Raw genomic sequence first — 20,916 nt, forward strand, 5'->3', positions numbered from 1 at the left:
CAGCAATCACATGCCCAAACTCCGTTGAAAACAGGAAACCCAGCCGCAGCTGCCTGATGACTTGGGGGAGCGAGGGGGGGGCTGGTGTCCATCTGTCTGGGTGGCCGGAAGGGCCGGTCAGCGGCCAGAGCTGGGGCTTACAGAGTCTCTATCCGACCTCCCTATATCTCTGGCCTAGCTCTCTCCCACCCACAGCCTCCACTGGCCTCCTCTGGGCCTCCCCTGGGCCTCCTCAAGGCCTTCGTTGGGCCTTGGGCAATGTGGCTTAGTGGAAAGGGAGTGGGAGAAGGGGAAAGGGGGGCTCAGTCCAGGAAGGCCTCCTGGAGGAGGGGAGCTCTCAGTAGGGCTTTGAAGGAGGGAAGAGTGATTGTCCGTCGGATTTGAAGAGGGAGGGCGTTCAAGGCCAGAGGCAGGACGTGGGCCAGGGGTCGGTGGCGGGACAGGCGAGATGGAGGCCTAGTGAGGAGGTTAGCGGCACCAGAGGAGTGGAGTATGCCGGCTGGGTTGTAGAAAAAAAGGAGCAGCATGGCATAGTGGCAAGAGCCCGGACTTGGATTCTAATTCTGGCTCCGCCACCTGTCAGCTGTATGAGTTTGGTCCAATTACCTCACTTCTCTGTGCCTCAGTTACCTCATCTGTAAAATGGGGATTAAGGCTGTGAGACCCACGTGGGACCATCTGATGATCTCGTATGTACCCCAGCTCTTAGAACAGTGCTCAGCACATAGTAAGCGCTTAACAAATACCATCATTATTATTAATTAAATACAATTATTATTGTTATTATTATTACAGAAGCAGCGTGGCTCAGTGAAAAGAGCACGGGCTTTGGAGTCAGAGGTCATGGGTTCGAATCCCGACTCCACCACATGACGGCTGTGTGACCTTGGGCAAGTCACTTAACGTCTCTGAGCCTCAGTTACCTCATCTGTAAAATGGGGATTGATTGTGAGCCCCACGTGGGGCAACTTGATCACCTTGTATCCCTCCCAGCACTTAGAACAGTGCTCTGCACATAGTAAGCGCTTAACAAATGCCATCATTATTATTATTATTATTAAGAGAAGCGAGGTGAGGTAGTAGGGGGCAAGGTGATGGAAGGCTTTACGGGCAACGGTGAGGTGTGTTCAGAGCAGCTGCTGTGACCCACCCCAGTGGTGGCCGCTCTTGAGAGGCAGCTGAAGTTCCTCAGCTCCGCGTGGCCCTGGTGGGGTGGGAGGTGAGGGGTGAGGGAAGATGGCTGGGCCTTGGGGGCTTCAGCGACTCCTCATCAGGGACCGCTGAGACGGAGAGCGATGGGGTGATGGGTCTGGGCTGGCGAGGCGGGAGGCTGACGGGCCGGGCCAGGGCTCGGAAGGAACGTGTTTCTGGCTCGTGGCCACGAGGTCGGTCCTTCCAGCCTCTCCCCCGAAACAGGTCCCCACCCCCAAACCCCAGAGACCCTTGGAGTCCACCCAACCTCTCCCTCCTCCAGCCACTGCCATGAGTGTCCAATCCCTGGGCTCGCTGGCTTCGGAAGGCCTGGACGGGGCGGAGGCCGAGGAAGCAGGAAGCAGGAGGCGGTGGCGGCTCTCTCGTTGGGCCACTCGGTTTCCTCCCACCGTCCCCTCCCCTCTGCAAACACCCGGGAGCCCCCCGAGTCTCCGGGTGAGCCTCAGTCCCCCAAGGGAGAGCCCCCGGTAGCCCAGAAGTCCGGGGTGTGTTTGTGAGGCGCGGTTTCTGAGCCCTTCTGGGCAGAGGTTTGAGGGGCAGGTGGCTTCCAGCGCGGAGTGCAAATTCTGCCTGGATGTGGCAGGGGTAGGGTAAGTCATGCCCCTGCTCTGGGCTCCATAATAATAATAATAATAATAATGGTATTTGTTAAGCGCTTACTATGTGCCGAGCACTGTTCAAAGCACTGGGGTAGATACAAGGTCATCAGGGTGTCCCAGGTTGGGCTCACAGTCTTAATCCCCAATTTACAGATAAGGTAACTGAGGCACAGAGAAGTGACGTGGCTTGCCCAAGGTCACACAGCGGGCAGGTGTCGGAGTTGGGATTAGGACCTACATCCTCTGACTCCCAAGCCTGGGTTCTTGCCACTAAGCCACGCTACTTCTCTAAGTTTCTCACCCCCGCCCTCCAGCCTTGCACCCTGCATTTGTGAGGGTGAGATGGGGGTGGGGAGGGAAGGAGAGGATCTGATTTATGGGCAGGGGTCGGGAAGGGGGGTAGGTGACCTTTCCGTCCACCCATCTCTGTCCCCCACCCAAGGGAGGGGGTTCCTACCCAAGACATCTCCGATCCAGAACACGCTCGAGGAACAGGAAGGGGGCCCGGAGGGACAGGGGATTGTGGGGAGATGGTGGGGGGCCGGGGCACTGGGAGAGGGGGACAGGATGGTGGTCCATGGGGGCTTGTCCGGCAGAGGAAAGGAAACCAGCTGGGGAGCAGAGAAGAGATGATGGGAGGTCTCAGAGTAGGGGACCTCCAGGAGGGAGAGGCCCAGGGGTTCAGGATGGAGGGATCCAGGTGGGGACGGGGACGGGGGGGTCCCCGAGTTGGCGGGAGGCAGTTAATCCGTCAGTCAGTCATTCAATCATATTTATTAAGTGCATACTGTGTGCGGACTGCTCTGCTGAGCTCTTGGAAAGTACAACTCAGCAACAGGGAGAGACAATCCCCGTCCCCAACGGGCTCACAGTCTAGAATAATAATAATTCAATCGTATTTATAGAGCGCATACTGGGTGCGGATCGCTCTGCTGAGCGCTTGGAAAGTACAACTCAGCCACAGAGAGAGACAATCCCTGTCCACAATGGGCTCACAGTCTAGAATAATAATAATTCAATCGTATTTATAGAGCGCATACTGGATGTGGATCGCTTTGCTGAGCGCTTGGAAAGTACAACTCAGCAACAGAGAGAGACAATCCCTGTCCACAATGGGCTCACAGTGTAGAATAATAATAATAATAATCGTAGCATTTGTTAAGCACTTATATTTGTCCATATTTTTTACTCTATTTTATGAATGATGTGTATATATCTATAATTCTATTTATTTTGATGGAATTGACACCTGTCTAGTTGTTTTGTTTTGTTGGCTGTCCCCCCCTTCTAGACTCTGAGCCCGTTGTTGGGTAGTGACCGTCTCCGATTGTCGATTTGTACTTCCCAAATGCTTAGTACAGTGCTCTGCACATAGTAAGTATTCAATAAATGCGATTGAATGAATGAATGGGTCCTAGGGGGCACCCGGAATCCAGGAGGGAGAGATCAGGGTCGGGATAATAATAATGGTGGTGTTTGGCTTAGCGCTTAGTATGTGCCAGGCACTGTACTAAGCGCCGCTGGGGTGGATACAAGCAAATTAGGTTGGACACAGTCCCTGTCCCAGCTGGGGCTCACAGTCTCAATCCCCATTTTCCAGATGAGGGGACTGAGAAGTGAAGTGACTCGCCCAAGTTCACGCAGCAGAAAAGAGAAGCAGCGTGGCTTAGAGGCAAGAGCCTGGGCTCGGGAATCAGAGGTCATGACTTCTAATCCCGGCTCCATCACTTATCAGCTGTGTGATTTTGGGCAAGTCGCTTCAGTTTTCTGTGCCTCAGTGCCCTCGTCTGTAAAATGGGGATTGAAACTGTGAGCCCCACGTGGGACAACCTGCTGACATTGTAACCTCCCCAGCGCTTAGAACAGTGCTTTGCACATAGAGCTTAATAAATGCCATTAAAAAAAAAAAAAGAGGACCAGTCTTCAGGGCTGGTCCCCCCAGGACGCTCCTCGGGCCCGGTGTGGGCAAGGATTGTCTCTTTTTATTGCTGAATTGTACTTTCCAAACGCTCAGTACAGTGCTCTGCACACAGTAAGTGCTCAATAAATATGAATGAATGAATGAGGCAGGGTGGAGGCTGGGGCCTGGGGTCCAAAGGGGTGAGGGTGGGGTTGGGAGACCCCCACCTCAGTTCCTTCCTCCCCAGACTACAGCTCCACTTTTCTGACCAAAAACAGGCGGCCTCCGGTGACCTTGGGGCCGTTGGGTCCATCCCTCTGCCTCTGGGACAACCTTTCCAAATAATAAATAATAATAATAATAATTCTGGTACTTGTTAAGCTCTTATTAGGTGCCAAGCACTGGAGTAGATACAAACAAATTGGGTTGGACCCAGTCCCTGTCCCACATGGGACTCACAGACTCAATCCTCATTTCACAGATGGGGTCACTGAGGCCCGGAGAATAATAATAATAATAATTTTGGTATTTGTTAAGCGCTTACCATGTGCAAAGCACTGTTCTATGCGTTGGGGAGGATACATGGTGATCAAGCTGTCCCATGTGGGGCTCACAATCTTAATCTCCATTTTACAGATGAGGTAACTGAGGCCCAGAGAAGTGAAGTGACTCGCCCAAAATCAGCAGACTAGGGGTGGAGCCGGGATTAGAACCCATGACCTTCCAACTCCCAGGCCCGGGCTCTAACCAGTGTGCTGAATGCTTCTCCAAAGCCAAAGCAGCCAAACCTCATTTTTTTTCCCTTGGTATTTGTTGAGCACTTACTGTGTGCCAAGCACTATACTAAGCGTTGGGGTAGAAACCAGATAGTCAGGTCCCACATCGGGTGTACGGTCTAAATTGGAGGGAGAACTCTAGATTGTGAGCTTCTTGTGGGCAAGGAATGTCTCTATTGTTGTATTGTTCTTTCCCAAGTGCTTAGTACAGTGCTCCACACTCAATAAGGACTTAATTTGTGTGTGCGTGTATGTGCTTAGAACAGTGCTCAGCGCTTAGAACAGTGCTTTGCACATAGTAAGCACTTAATAAGTGCCATTATTATTGTTATTATTATGCCTCTCTGTGGGTGGGGCCATGGCCTAGTGAGTCAGCGTGTGTGTGTGTGTGTGTGTGTGTGTATGTGTGTGTGTGTGTGTTTTTCTCTCTGCAGTCAGGGCTGTGGCCTAGTGGGTCATTATGTGTGTGTGTGTGTGTGTGTGTGTGTGTGTGTGTGTTTGTGTGTGCATGTCCTCACCCCCTCTGTGGGTGGGGCCATGGCCTAGTGAGTCAGCCTGTGTGTGTGTGTGTGTGTGTGTGTGTGTGTGTGTGTGTGTGTGTGTGTGTGTTTCTCTCTTTGCAGTCAGGGCTGTGGCCTAGTGGGTCAATCAATCAACCGTATTTATTGAGCGCTTACTGTGTGCAGAGCATATGTGTAGATGTGTGTGTGCGTGTGTGTGTGCATGTCCTTACCCCTCTCTGTGGGTGGGGCCATGGCCTGGTGAATCAGTGTGTGTGCCCGCATGTCCATCCGCAGGCCTGCTGGGTCAGTGGGCCTGTGTGTGTATGTGTGTGTGTATGTGTCCGTATCCGTCCTTGGGCAGGGTGGTGGCCAGGTGGGTCAGTTCTGCTGCCTGTGACTACTTGGGTCGCATGGGGGTCCCCCCGGCCTATGGGAGTCCCCCCGGCATGGGGGTCCCTGAGCCCCAAAGTGGGGAGTGGGGCCAGTGGTCCGCTGACCAAAGTGGACCTGGGTTGGGTGGGGGGCTCTGGAATACATTTTCTCCCCCCCCCCCCAATTTTAGGGGTCCTGCCAGCCACTCCGGACCGGTGTCCCACGGGTGACCCACCCTCACCCCCAGCCCCAGGTCCAGCCCCAGCCCCAGGCCCAGGCCCTCAGGTAAGTAGGGGCGAGAGGGTCTTGAGGGAGGGGGTGGGGGGACACCAGTGGCCCTCGGGGTCTGGGCAGAGTCGGGTGGGTGGACAGAGTCGGGGGCACGGAGGGGCAGGGCTGGTGGAGAATGGGGGACTAGGGGCTGGGACTGCAGCAGGAGGGATGCAGGGTAGACAGAAGGAAGGTAAACTGACAACGGTGGGGTCAGCCAGGGGGGACCCAGTGGAGCAGCTTGCTGATGAGGGGTGAGGAGGAGGAGGAGGAGAAGGAGAAGGAGGGGAAAGAAGGGGAGAGGGAAGTGGAGAAAGGAAGGAGGAGAAAGAAGGGGAGAGGGAAGTGGAGAAAGGAAGGAGGGGAAGGAGGAGGAGGAGGAGGGGGAGAGGAAGAGGAAAGTGAGGAAGGGGGAAGGGGAAGGAGGAGGGGCAGGATGAATAGAAGGAGGTGATAAAGGGGGAGGATCGGGGGAGGAGGAGGAGGAGGGTCCAGGAATGGAGGAGGAAGAAGGAGAGGAGGTGGGAAAGGGGAGGAGGGGCAGGAGGAGGGGGGAAGAGGAAGGAGGGGAAGACGGAGAGGGGGAGGAGGAGGAGGATAGGAGGGGGAGGAGGAGGAGGAGGGGGGAAGAGGGGAAGAGGAGAAGGAGAGGGGGAAGGAGGAGGGGGAGGAGGAATGAGCGTGGCTCAGTGGAAAGAGCCCGGGCTTGGGAGTCAGAGGTCATGGGTTCTAATTCCGCCTCTGCCACTGGTCAGCTGTGTGACTTTGGGCAAGTCACTTCACTTTCTCAGGGCCTCAGTTACCTCACCTGTAAATTGGGGGTGAAGACTGTGAGCCCCACGTGGGATAACCTAATCACCTTGTATCCCCTCCAGCGCTTAGAACAGTGCTTCGCGCATAGTAAGCGCTTAACAAATACCATTATTTCCCCCTTCTAGACTGTGAGCCCGTTGTTGGGTAGGGACCATCTCTATCTGTTGCCGATCACTTAGTCTCTATCTGTTGCCGATTTGTACTAAGAGCACTTAGTCCAGTGGTCTGCACGCAGTAAGAGCTCAGTAAATACGATTGAATAAAAGAATGAGGACAAGGGAGGAGGATGAGGAGGAGGAAGAGAAGGGGGAGGGGATGAGAAGAAGGAGGGAAGGAGAACGAGGAGGAGGAGGAGGGAGGAGGAGGGTGAGGAGTCCTGAGCAGCTGAACAGCGCTGTCAGGTCTGTGTGCTTCCAGGACCGTTCATTCATTCAGTCGTATTTATTGAGCGCTTACTGTGTGCAGAGCACTGTACTAAGTGCTTGGGCTGGTGCCATATAACCTTCAGACCAGAACTTTAATCTCTCTGGGCCTCAGTTTCCTCTTCTAGCAAATGGGGCTGAGAGAGGTTGTGAGCCCCGTGGGACAGGGACCATGTCCAATCTGATAACCTTGCATCTACCCCAGGGCTTAGCACACAGTAAGATCCTGTAGACTGGAAGCTTCTTGTGGGCAGGGAACTTGTCTACCAATTCTGTTCTAGTGTAGTAATAATAACGATGGCACTTGTGCAGCAGCATGGAGAAGTGGCCAGAGCCCAGATCTGGGAGTCAGAAGGCCATGAGTTCTAATCCCGGCTCTGCTACGTATCTGCTGTGTGACCTTGGGCAAGTCACTTCACTTCTCTGGGTCTCAGTTCCCTCCTCTGTAAAATGGGGATTGAGAGTGTGAGCACAGGGACTGTGTCCAACCTGATTTGCTTGTATCCACACAGCGCTTAGTACAGTGCCTGGCGTCTAGTAGCCCTTAACAAATGCCTTAATTATTGTTATTATCATTGTGAAGGGCTTACTAGGTGCCAAGCACTGTTCTAAGCACTGGGGTAGCAATAAGCAGGGTGATGAGATGGGCAGTAATAGCAGGATGGGGTGAAGATGGCAGGATGGGGAGGGGAGGCAGTATTCATTCATTCATTCAATCATATTTATTGAGCACTTACTATGTGCAGAGCATTGTACTAAGCGCTTGGAAAGTACAAGTCGGCAGCATATAGAGACGGTCCCTACCCAACAGCAGGCTCACAGTCTAGAAGGGGGAAACAGACAACAAAACAAAATATGTGGACAGGTGTCAAGTCAGAACAAATAGAATTAAAGCTAAATGCACATCGTTAACAAAATAAATAGAATAGTAAATGTGTACAAGTAAAATAAATAGAGTAAAAAATCTGTACAAGCACATATACAGGTGCTGGTGTGGTGCGGAGATGGCAGGGTGGATGGGCAGACAAGACGGAGGGGTGTGGATGAACAATCAATCAATCGTATTTATTGAGCGCTTACTGTGTGCAGAGCACTTTACTAAGCGCTTGGGAAGTACAAGTTGGCAACATATAGAGACAGTCCCTACCCAACAGTGGGCTCACAGTCTAGAACAGACAGGACCGAAGGGACAGGACAGGACTGATGGGGCGGAGGTGGCAGGGTGGACGGGGAGGACAGGACAGGGGCATCCAGGAGGGTGGGCGCGGGTGTAAATGCGGCCCCTGGTCCTCAGGCGCCGGAGTCCTCGTGTTGGCGTCGAGGTGGGCGGCATGTCCAGCGTGTCCGGCGGGCGGTGGACGATGGAGGAGAGCTGCGAGCTGGACCTGCTGTACGTGACGGAGCGCATCCTGGCCGTGTGCTACCCGCGGCCCGTCCACCCCGACAACTTCCGCGCCCACCTCCGGCATGTGGCGCGCATGCTGCACTCCAAGCACCGCGACAGCTACCTGGTCAGTGCCGCACATCCCTCCGGACCCCATCTGACCCCGTCTGACCCCATCTGACCCCACTTGACCCCGAAGGGACCAGACCACAGGCAGTGGGGCCTATCTGTGATGAGGGCTGAAGCCTTCTGGGGGCGTGACCCTCCGGGGATGGGGGTGCCAGGGTGGGGTCTGCAGGGGGTGTGGAGAGGGGTCTTCGGGGGGCGTGGCCTTCCTGGGATAGTGTGGCTCAGTGGAAAGAGCCTGGGCTTTGGAGTCAGGGTCATGGGTTCTAATCCCGGCTCCGCCACATGTCTGCTGTGTGACCTTGGGCAAGTCACTTCACTTCTCTGAGCCTCAGTGACCTCATCTGGAAAATGGGGATGAAGACTGTGAGCCCCAGGTGGGGCAGCCTGATGAGCTTGTATCCCCCCAGCGCTTAGTACAGTGCTTTGCACATAGTAAGCGCTTAACAGGGGGCGAGGCCCACTAGGGGTGCTGGGGCACCCCTTCTGTCTCCCTCTTCTAGACTGTGAGCCCGCTGTTGGGTAGGGACCGTCTCTATATGTTGCAAACTTGTACTTCCCAAGCGCTTAGTACAGTGTTCCGCACACAGTAAGCGCTCAATAAATACGATTGAATGAATGAATGAATGAATGAATGAATGAACGGGGCCTGCAGGGGACACTGGTGAGGGACCTGTCAATCAGTCAATCACTCATATTTATTGAGCGCTTACTGTTTGTGCAGAGCTCTGTACTAAGCACGGCCTGTCCGGGGTGCTGGGGCGGAGCCGGGCCTGCAGGGGGCGCTGGACCTGTCAATCAGTCAGTCCGTCCGTCAATCATATTTATTGAGCGCCTACTGTTTGTGCAGAGCGCGGGATGAAGCACGGCCTGTAGGGGGCGCCGGAGCCTGGGAGTTGCTGGGGCGGAGCCGGGCCTACAGGGGGCAGTGACAAGAGTCTGAGGTCGTGGGTTCTAATCCCACCTCCGCCACTTGTCAGCTGTGTGACTTGGGGCAAGTCCCTTCCCTTCTCTGGGCCTCAGTGACCTCATCTGGAAAATGGGGATGAAGACTGGGAGTCCCACGTGGGGGCAACCTGACTACCCTGGATCTACCTCAGCGCTTAGAACAGTGCTCGGAATGTAGTAAGCGCTTAACAAATACCGCAATTATTATTACGGGAGTCAGCGTGGCTCAGTGGAAAAAGCCCGGGCTTCGGAGTCAGAGGTTGTAGGTTCTAATCCCGGCTCCGCCAATTGTCTGCTGTGTGACTTTGGGCAAGTCACTTCACTTCTCCGGGCCTCAGTTCCCTCATCTGTGAAATGGGGATGAACACTGTGAGCCCCATGTGGGACAACCTGATTACCTTGTATCCCCCCAAGCGCTCAGAACAGTGCTTGGCACATAGTAAGCACTTAACAAATGCCATCATCATCATCATAGCGGGACCTGTCAGTCAGTCAATCATATTTATTGAGCTCCTTACTATGGGCAGAGCACTGGATGAAGCGCGGCCTGTAAGGGGCGCCATTCAGCCTCAGCCATTCATTCATTCATTCACTCATTCTTTCAGCCGTATTTATTGAGCGCTTACTGTGTGCAGAGCACTGGACTAAGCGCTTGGGAAAAGTACAATTCAGCAACAAAGACAATCGCTGCCCACGTATTAATTGGAGCTCGCCGGAGTGCTGGGGCGAAGCCCGTTGGGGTGGCGAAGAGGGGCCTGCAGGGGGCGCTGGGGAGGGACCTGTCAATCCGTCCGTCCGTCAATCAATCAATCAATCATATTTATTGAGCGCTTACTGTGTGCAGAGCACTGTACTAAGCGTTTGGGAAGTACAAGTTGGCAACATATAGAGACAGTCCCTACCCAACAGTGGGCTCACAGTCTAGGAGGGGGAGACAGACAACAAAACCAAACATATTCGCAAAGTAAAATCAATAGAATAGATATGTACAAGCAAAATAGAGTAATAAATATGTACAAACATATATACAGGCTAATAAATGCCGTAAAAAAAAAATAATAGTGATGACTGAATGATCATTATTATTGGGGGATAATAATGATGATTGAATGATCATTATTATGGGGGGGTCACGGGCCTGGGGGTCACGGGGGTCACAGACCTGGGGGTCAGTCAATCAATCAATCAATCGTATTTATTGAGCGCTTACTGTGTGCAGAGCACTGTACTAAGTGCTTGGGAAGTACAAGTTGGCAACATCTAGAGACGGTGCCTACCTAACAGTGGGCTCACAGTCTAGAAGGGGGAGACAGACAACAAAACCAGACATATTAACCAAATAAAATCAATAGAATAGATCTGTATAAATCCGTCCTTGGCCTCACTTAAGTCATTTAATCGTATTTATTGAGCCCCATCTTACCTCCTTCCCTTCCCCACAGCACCTGTATATATGTATATATGTTTGTACATATTTATTACTCTATTTATTTTACTTCTACATATCTATTCTATTTATTTTATTTTGTTAGTATGTTTGGTTTTGTTGTCTGTCTCCCCCTTTTAGACTATGAGCCCACTGTTGGGTAGGGACTGTCTCTATATGTTGCCGACTTGGACTTCCCAAGCGCTTAGTACAGTGCTCTGCACACAGTAAGCGCTCAATAAATACGATTCATGATGATGATGGACGAAGCGCGGCCTGTAGGGGGCGCCGGAGCTTGGCGGGTCCTGGGGCGGAGCCAGCCAGGCCTGCAGGGGGCGCTGTCTGGGGCGCTGCCTGCAGGGGGCGCTGCCTGCAGGGGGCGCTATCAGGGGCGGGGCTTGCAGGGGCGGAGCCTGCCGGGGCGCGCGGGCGGGGCCTGTTGCGGTTTGGCGGAGCGGGGCCTGCAGGGGGCGCTGGGGCGGGGCCTGCCGGGGTTGGAGCGTGACCAGCAGGGGGCGCTGGGACGGGGCCTGTGGGGGGATGACCGGGCGTGACCAGCAGGGGGCGTTGGGGCGGGGCCTTTGGGGGATGGCCCAGCATTCATTCACTCACTCATTCATTCATTCATTCAGTCGTAATAATAATAATAATGACGGCATTTGTTAAGCGCTTACTATGTGCAAAACACTGTTCTAAGCGCTGGAGGGGGACACAAGGTCATCAGGTTGTCCCACGTGGGGCTCACAGTCTTCATTTATTAAGCGTAGGATGGAGACCTTGAGCGAGTCACTTCCCTTCTCCGGGCCTCAGTTCCCTCCTCCCTCAAATAGGGATGACGAGAATTGAATAATAATAATGATAATGATGGTATTTATTAAAAGTCGGATGGAGACCTTGAGCGAGTCATTCCCTTCTCTGGGCCTCAGTTCCCTCCTCCCTCAAATAGGGATGACGACCGTGAGCCCCACGGGAGCCGGGGGGCCGTGTCCGACCCGAATGACTTGTCTCTACCCCACTGCTTCGAACGGCGCTGGACACCTAGTAATTTTTCCATCATCCTTTCTTGGATGCGAGCTCCTCCATCCATCCATCCATCCATCAATCAATCGTATTTGTTGAGCGCTTGCTGTGTGCAGAGCACTGTACTGGGCGCTTGGGAAGTACAAGTTGGGATCAAGGGGATCAAGAAATCCCCTCCAGTGCCAATGCCTTCGTACCTGAGCTCGGGGTCCGGCAGTTCTTCCACCTCACACCTGGCTTCCCCCACTATCATCATCATCATCAATCGTATTTATTGAGCGCTTACTATGTGCAGAGCACTGTACTAAGCGCTTGGGAAGTACAAATTGGCAACATATAGAGACAGTCCCTACCCAACAGTGGGCTCACAGTCTAAAAGGGGGAGACAGAGAACAAAACCAAACATACTAACAAAATAAAATAAATCGAATAGATATGTACAAATAAAATAAATAAATAAATAAATAAATAGAGTAAAAAAATATGTACAAACATATATACATATATACAGGTGCTATGAGGAAACTGAAACCCAAAAAAGCTGTGACTTGCCCAAGGTCACATATCTATTTATTTATTTTACTTGCACATATTTATTTTATGTATTTTATTTTGTTAATACGTTTTGTTTTGTTGTCTGTCTCCCCCCTTCTAGACTGTGAGCCCGCTGTTGGGTAGGGACTGTCTCTATATGTTGCCGACTTGTACTTCCCAAGCGCTTAGTCCAGTGCTCTGCACACAGTAAGCGCTCAATAAATACGATTGATTGATTGATTCATCCCCATTTTACAGATGAGGTCACTGAGGCACAGAGAAGTGAAGTGACTTGCCCAGGGTCACACAGCTGATACAGGTGGAGCTGGGATTTGAACCCATGACCTCCGATTCCCAAGCCCGTGCGCTTTCCATTGGGCCACGCTGCTTCTCTAAGACGTATTTATTGAGCGCTTACTGGGTGCAGAGCACTGTATTAAGCGCTTAGGATCTGCAGGTCGGGGCCCGTGGGGGATGGCCGAGCATTCATTCGTTCAGTCGTATTCACTGAGCGCCACTGGGTGCAGAGCACTGTATTAAGCGCTTATGACTGCAGGGTGGGGCCCGTGGGGGATGGCCGAGCTTGATCTGCAGGGGGCGCTGTGGTGGGGACTGTCGGGGTGGCCGAGCATGACCAACAGGGGGCGCCGTGCGGGGGCCTGCAGGGGGCGCTGGGGCTGGGCCCGTGACCAGCAGGGGGCGCTGTCAGGGGCGGGGCCTGTGGGGGATGGCCGGGTGTGACCTGCAGGGGGCGCTGGGGCGGGGCCCGCGACCAGCAGGGGGCGCTGTCAGGGGCGGGGCCTGTGGGTGATGGCCGGGCGTGACCTGCAGGGGGCGCTGTGCGGGGCCTGTGGGGGGCGGGGCCTGCTTAGTACAGTGCTCTGCACACAGTAAGCACTCAATAAATACGATTGAATGATTGAATGAATGAACCCCTCTGACCCTAGCCCCTATCAATCAATCAATCAATCAATGGTATTTATCATCATCATCAATCGTATTTATTGAGCGCTTACCGTGTGCAGAGCACTGTACTAAGCGCTTGGGAAGTACAAATTGGCAGCATATAGAGACAGTCCCTACCCAACAGTGGGCTCACAGTCTAAAAGGGGGAGACAAAACCAAACATACTAACAAAATAAAATAAATAGAATAGATATGTACAAGTAAAATAAATAAATAGAGTACTTACAGTTTGCAGAGCACTGTATTAAATGCCGTACTGACACAATAAACTTTTGATGATATTTGTTAAGCGCTTACTCTGTGCCAAGCACTGTTCTAAGCTCTGGGGGTGATACAAGGCGATCAGGTAGTCTCACAGTCTCCATCCCCATTTTACAGATGAGGGAACTGAGGCCCAGAGAAGTGAAGTGACTTGCCCAAGGTCACCCAGCAGACAAGTTGCCCCTGAGGATCTCCCAGGGTGGAGGAGAGAGAGAGGCATTAAAATAATAATAATAATAATGCCATTTATTAAAAACTTACTATGTGCAGAGCACTGTTCTAAGTGCTGGGGAGGTTACAAGGCAATCAGGTTGTCCCACAGAGGGCTCACAGTCTTAATCCCCATTTTACAGATGAGGTAAATGAAGCACAGAGAAGTGACTTGCCCAAAGTCACTCAGCTGACAATTGGCAGAGCCAGGATTTGAACCCATGACCTCTGACTCCAAAGCCTGTGCTCTTTCCACTGAACCTTGCTGCTTCTCATTAAAAGGGATGACAGAAAGGGGAGGATGGCAGAGTATAGGCCTAAGGACAGGAGGCCTAAGGACAGAAGAAGGGCTGGGGGTGGGTTGACTAGCAAAGTGTCACTTCTTATCAATCAATCAATCAATCGTGTTTATTGAGCACTTACTGTGTGCAGAGCACTGTACTAAGCGCTTGGGAAGTACAAGTTGGCAACATATAGAGACAGTCCCTACCCAACAGTGGGCTCACAGTCTAAAAGGGGGAGACAGAGAACAAAACCAAACATACTAACAAAATAAAATAAATAGAATAGATATGTACAAGTAAAATAAATTAAATAGAGTAATAAGTATGTGCAACCATATATACTTTTTATTGTTGTGAGAAGCAGTGTGGCCTAGCAGATAGACTACAGGCCCAGGAGTCAGAAGGTCACGGGTTCTAATCCCTGCTCCGCCACTTGTCTGCTGTGTGGACTTGAGCAAGTCACTTCTCTGGGCCTCAGTTCCCTCCTCTGGAAAATGGGGATTAAGACTGTGAGCCCTCTGTGGGACAACCTGATTGCCTTGTAACCTCCCCAGCACTTAGAACAGTGCTCTGCACATAGTAAGTTTTTAATAAATGGCACGGGCAGGACCTGTGTCTAACCCAATTCGCTTGTATTCACCCCAGTGCTTAGTACAGTGCGCTTAACAAATACCTCAATTCTTATTATTATTGTCATCTCCCAAGCACTTAGTACAGTGTTCTGCACACGGTAAGCGCTCAATAAAAACAACTGACCAAAGGGAGGAGACACAAGGGGAAGCAGCGTGGCTCAGTGGAAAGAGCCCAGGCTTGGGAGTCAGAGGTCATGGGTTCTAATCTCGGCTCCGCCGCTTGTCAGCTGTCAACTTGTCAACTTGTACTTCCCAAGCGCTTAGTTCAGTGCTCTGCACACAGTAAGCGCTCAATAAATACGATTTAATGAATGAATTAATTAATGTTTGTCCCTCCCCCAGCTCCTCAACCTCTCTGAGCGGAGACATGACATTACCCAGCTGCACCCCAAGGTAAGAAGGCTTCTGGGTGGAGTTGGGGATGGTGGGGAGGGGGTCACCCCAGAATATGGGTGGGAGCTGGGGGAGGGGGCTCAGAAGGACCTCCCCCACAAAACAGTCCCAACCTTGACTGTTTTTTCTGCTCGCTCTCTCATTGTGGGTCTCCTCAGGCCTCAGGGCTGCTCTCCTTCTTGGGGACCCCAAATAGGCTGCACTCCCTGGTTGGTTCCCAGACTGAGCCCCCCTTTTCCTCTGCTCCCCCTCCCCTCCCCATCCCCTCGACCCACCCCACACCACTTGTGCATAAATGTACATATCTCTAATTCTATTTATCTTATTAATGATGTGTATATAGTTATAATTCTATTGATATTGATGCTATCTGATGCCTGTTTACTTGTTTCAACGTCTGTCTCACCCCTTCTAGACTGTGAGCCCGCTGTGGGCAGGGATTGTCTCTATCTGTTGCCGAATTGTACTTTCCAAGCGCTTAGTACAGTGCTGTGTACACAGTAAGCGCTCGATAAATACGATTGAATGAATGACACCCCCTCCACGCCCCGCTGCAGGTCATCCCGTCCAACCCCCTGCCCCCAGGCCAGCAAGCCTGTGTTGAGAGGTCCGTGCAGTCCCCTTGACTCTCCTGCCAGTTCTTCATGAGATCTAACCTCTGTCACTGTTGCTGCAGGGAGGGATGGGAGGAGGAGGTGCCGACGGGGTCAAAGGAGGCCGACAGCCCTCAATCACCTTGTCCCCCCATCCCACCTAGCCCCACCTGGCTAGTGGGGCTAGGTGCCTTGTGGGGTCAGAGGAGGGGTGGTGAGTGGAGGCTCAGGCCCACCACCCTGTCGGTTCGAGAGGAGGTTGGTCATTCCCCCTCTCCATCCCCCCATCTTACCTCCTTCCCTTCCCCACAGCACCTATATATATGTATATATGTTTGTACATATTTATTACTTTATTTATTTATTTTACTTGTACATATCTATTCTATTTTATTTTGTTAGTATGCTTGGTTTTGTTCTCTGTCTCCCCCTTTTAGACTGTGAGCCCACTGTTGGGTAGGGACTGTCTCTATATGTTGCCAACTTGTACTTCCCAAGCGCTTAGTGCAGTGCTCTGCACACAGTAAGCGCTCAATAAATGCTATTGATTGATTGATTGATTTTGGAATCAGCTCACCTCCTCTGGACTCCTCTCCCCACCCTCCCTCCCCCCCACCTCCTCACCGCCCACCTTCCCATCCACCGTCTGGTCTCCCGCAGGTGCTGGACTTTGGCTGGCCCGATCTCCACACTCCCGCCCTGGAGAAGATCTGCAGTGTCTGCAAGGCCATGGACACGTGGCTCAATGCCGACCCCCGAAATGTGGTCGTCCTTCACAGCAAGGTCAGCCCGGCGGGCATCCCCCCTTCCCCACCCCAGCTTCCAGCCTGCCCCGGGGGGGCTGCACCTGGGTATACATGGAGGCACTCACCCTGGATCCCTGATGGTCTGCCGTTCCAGCCTGGTGGCTAGAGCCCGGGCCTCGGAGTCAGGAGGACCTGGGTTCTAATCCCGCCTTCACCACTTGTCTACTGTGTGACCTTGGACAAGTCACTTCACGTCTCTGGGCCTCGGTTCCCTCATCTGGAAAATGGGGATTAAATCTGTGAGCCCCATGTGGGATGGGGACTATGTCCAACTCAATTACTTTGTATCTGCCCAGCACGTAGTACAGTGCTTGGCACATAGTAAGCACCTAACAAATGCTACAGTTATTATTATTATCCCTGGAACAAAGAGACTGAAGCATCCAGGACAATCTTCAAGCCAAAAAACTGGTCTCGGTGATCCCATTTGGCCCCTAATAAAAATAAAAATAATAATAATAATGATAATAATAATAATAGTATTCGTTAAGTGTTTACTATGTGCCAGGCACTGTTCTTAGCATGCAGGTAAATACAAGCAAAACAGGTTGGACTCAGTCCCTGTCACAGTCTTAATCCCCATTTTCCAGAGGAGGGAACTGAGGCCCAGAGAAGTAATATGACTTGCCCAAGGTCACACAGTGGACATGCGGTGGAGCCGGAATTAGAGCCCATGTCCTGCTGGGGGTTTGGGGAGAGGGGGTGGAGGATGGCAGCAGGGGAGGGGGAGGGCAGAGGGTTGGAAGGAGGAGGTGCCGGCGGGGTCAGCAGAGACCGACAGCCTTCAATCACCTTGTCCCCCCATCCCTCCTCACCTGGCTCCTGTCCTACTCCAGCCCTGCCCTCCCACTCCGCTCCTCTAAACGCCAACCTCCTCACTGGGCCTCCATCTCATCCATCTCGCCGCCAGCCCCTGGCCCACATCCCGCCTCTGTCCTGGAATGCCCTCCTTCCTCAAATCCGACAGACAATCTCTCTCTCCCCGGCTTCAAAGCCTCATTGTAGGCCCATCTCCTCCAAGAGGCCTTCCCAGACTAAGCCCCACTTTTCCCCTTCTCCCATTCTCTTCTGCGTCGCCCTGACTTGCTCCCTTTCTTCATCCCCCCTCCCAGCCCCGTGTCATTTATGTCCAGATCTGTCATTTCTTTATTCATATTAATGTCTGTCTGTCCCCCACCGCAGACTGTGAGCTCATTGTGGGCAGGGAATGTGTCCATTTATTGTTGTATTGAACTCTTCCAAGCGCTTAGTCCTGTGCTCTGCACACAGTAAGCGCTCAATAAATAAGACTGACTGACTGGCTGACTGACTGACAGCGGCCCCAGGCCAGAGAGGATAGGCTGCAGGGGAATGGCCCTCATGTCTGGGCGATGTGGGCCCAGGAGTCCCCTCCCCCCAGAACCGGACAGGGCTTTCATTCATTCATTCATTCAATCATATTTATTGAGCACTTACTGTGTGCAGAGCACTGTACTAAGTGCTTGGGAAGTACTAGTCGGCAACATATAGAGACGGTCCCTACCCAACATCGGGTTCACAGGCTAGAAGGGGAAGACAGACAACAAAACAACAAACACTCCTGGGTCTGGTGCCTTTGGGCAGACGGGCCACCTGGGTCCGGGGGTCTCCGCCCTTGGGCTCAGCAGCCCGGACCCCCGCGCCATCCCCGTGCCCCAGCTGGGAAATTGACTGTGTTTGTGATTGGCTCTTGCAGGGAAACCGAGGCAGGATGGGGGTGGTGATAGCCGCCTACATGCACTACAGCAACATTTCCGCCAGGTAAGATGGTCACCCCCTTCCTCCCCCAGACCCCTCCTCGCCCCACCCCACTCCCACCCCGGGACTACGGGGCCCAGGCCTGAACCCTGAGCGCCCGCTCTGACCTCGGGGGAACCAACGTCATTTTATTCATTCAATCATATTTATTGAGTGCTTACTGTGTGCAGAGCACTGTATTGAGTGCTTGGAAAGTACAATTCGGCAACAGATAGAGACTGTCCCCACCCAACAATGGGCTCACAGTCTAGAGACCACCGTCATTTGTTTATCTCTATTAATGTCTGCCTCCCCCTTCTAGACTGTCAGCTCATTGTGGGCAGGGAATGTGACCATTTACTATTCTGCTGGACTCTCCCAAAGACTTAGTCCAGTGCTCTGCACACAGTAAGCGCTCAATAAATACAACTGACTGACTGACTGATTGTTCCTCAAGAAGGGGCATGGCGTAGTGGCTAGAGTCTGGGCCTGGGAGTTAGAAGGTCATGGGTTCTAATCCCGTCTTCGCCACTTGTCGGCTGTGTGGTCTTGGGCAAGTCACTTCACTTCTCTGGGCCTCAGTTCTCTCATCTGTCAAATGGGGATTGGGACTGTGAGCCCCACGTGGGACAGGGACTGTGTCCAATCCGATTTGCTTGTATCCACCCCAGTGCTTAGTACAGTGCCTGGCACATAGTAAGTGCTTAACAAATGCCACAATTATGGCGGAAGCAGCATGGTGTAGTGGCAGGAGCCAAGGTCATGGGTTCTAATCCCAGCTCTGCCACTTGTCTGCTCTGTGGCTTTGGGTCAATCCCTTCACTTCTCTGGGCCTCAGTTCCCTCTTCTGGAAAATGGGGATTGAGACTGCAAGTCCCACTGAGACAGGGACTGTGTCCAATGCGAATTGCTTGTATCCACCCCAGCGCTTAGTACAGTGCCCAACTCATAATAAGTGCTTAAAAATACCACAATAATTATTATTACTATGGGCCTCAGTTCCCTCATCTGGAAAATGGGGATTGAGACTGCAAGTCCCACGTGAGACAGGGACTGTGTCCAACGCGAATTGCTTGTATCCACCCCAGCGCTTAGTACAGTGCCCGACTCATAATAAGTGCTTAAAAAATACCACAATAATTATTATTACTAATTGTGAATTAATGGCATTTATTGAGAATTTATGGTGTGCAGAGCATTGTACTGAGCAGTTGGGCGAGTACAGTATAACAGAACTCTGTTTTAGTAATCACATATTGTAATCACATTCCCCGCACACAAGGAGTTGATAGTCCAGAATCAATCAAGCAATCAATCAATCAATCAATCGTATTTATTGAGCGCTTACTGTGTGCAGAGCACTGTACTAAGCACTTGGGAAGTACAAGCTGGCAACATCTAGAGACAGTCCCTACCCAACAGTGGGCTCACAGTCTAGAAGGGGGAGACAGAGAACAAAACCAAACATACTAACAAAATAAAATAAATAGAATAGATAGGTACAAGTAAAATAAATAAATAAATAGAGTAATAAATATGTACAAACATATATACATATATACAGGTGCTGTGGGGAAGAGAAGGAGGTAAGATGCAGGGGATGGAGAGGGGGATTAATCAGAGAGAAACAGGCCAGGAGAACCAAACACACACAAGTGTATGCATGTGTGCACATATGAGAAGCAGCATGGCCTAGTGGATAGAGCCCAGACCTGGGGGTCCTAAGGACTTGGGTTCTAATCCTCCCTCTGCCACTTGTCTCCCGTGTGATGTGACCTTGGGCAAGCCATTTGACTTCTCTGGGCCTCAGTTCCCTCATCTGTAAAACAGGGATTGGGACTGTGAGCCCCACATGGGACGGGGACTCCATCCAACCCGATTTGCTTGTATCCACCCCCGTGCTTAGTGCAGTGCCTGCTGCATAGTAAGCGCTGAACACTCTTAGTGGCATGAGCCCGGGCCTGGGTGTCAGAGGTCATGGGTTCTAATCCCGGCTCCTCCACTTATCAGCTGTGTGACCTTGGGCAAGTCACTTCACTTCTCTGGGCCTCAGTTACCTCTTTTGTAAAATGGGGATTAAGTCTGTGAGCCCCGCGTGGGACAACCTGATAACCTTGTATCTCCCCCAGGGCTTAGAACAGTGCTTGGCACATAGTAAGTGCTTAACAAATACCACTATTATTATTATATGCTTATCTAGTAAGGAGTCTTGAAGTGCCTAAAGTGTTCATTCATTCATCCAGTCATGGGGATTAAGGCTGTGAGCCCCACGTGGGACAAACTGATTTCCTTGTATTCCCCACCCCCAGCCCCAGCACTTAGAACAGTGCTTGGCACATAGTAAGTGCTTAACAAATACCATTATTATTATTATTATTAAGCACTGACTGTGTGCAGAGCAGTGTACTAAGCACTTGGGAGAGGACAATACAGCAATAGACTGACACATTCCCTGCCCACAACGAGCTTCCAATCCAGAGGGTTGTGTCCAGGGGGGCCGGGACCCCAGGTTGGGGTGGGACGGGGCTGGGGTGGGGGTGGGACAGTCCAGGGGAGGTTCTTGGTGGCTGAGCCTCTCACCCCATCGTCTTCCCACCGTCCCCCGATCCAGCGCCGACCAGGCCCTGGACAGATTTGCCATGAAGAGGTTCTACGAAGACAAGGTGGCCCCGTTCGGACAGCCGTCACAGAAGAGGTGGGTCTTGTGCACG

At 52.2% G+C, this 20,916-nt stretch overlaps 1 protein-coding gene across 2 annotated transcripts in view; it reads left to right on the top strand.

The window, feature by feature from the left end:
* TNS1 (tensin 1) overlaps positions 1-20,916 on the top strand; it is a 225,574-nt gene that overhangs the window by 68,316 nt on the left and 136,342 nt on the right. For both annotated transcript variants that reach the window (XM_038760090.1, XM_038760131.1), the window contains exons 5-10: positions 5,553-5,647; positions 8,162-8,378; positions 15,001-15,051; positions 16,305-16,427; positions 18,165-18,229; positions 20,817-20,900. In XM_038760090.1, coding sequence (XP_038616018.1) covers positions 8,199-8,378; positions 15,001-15,051; positions 16,305-16,427; positions 18,165-18,229; positions 20,817-20,900 — 503 coding nt within the window. In that variant the 5' untranslated portion in view covers positions 5,553-5,647; positions 8,162-8,198. The remainder of the gene's footprint in view (positions 1-5,552; positions 5,648-8,161; positions 8,379-15,000; positions 15,052-16,304; positions 16,428-18,164; positions 18,230-20,816; positions 20,901-20,916) is intronic.

This window comes from Tachyglossus aculeatus, chromosome 1 (assembly GCF_015852505.1).
Source record: "Tachyglossus aculeatus isolate mTacAcu1 chromosome 1, mTacAcu1.pri, whole genome shotgun sequence".
Lineage (NCBI taxonomy): Eukaryota > Metazoa > Chordata > Mammalia > Monotremata > Tachyglossidae > Tachyglossus > Tachyglossus aculeatus.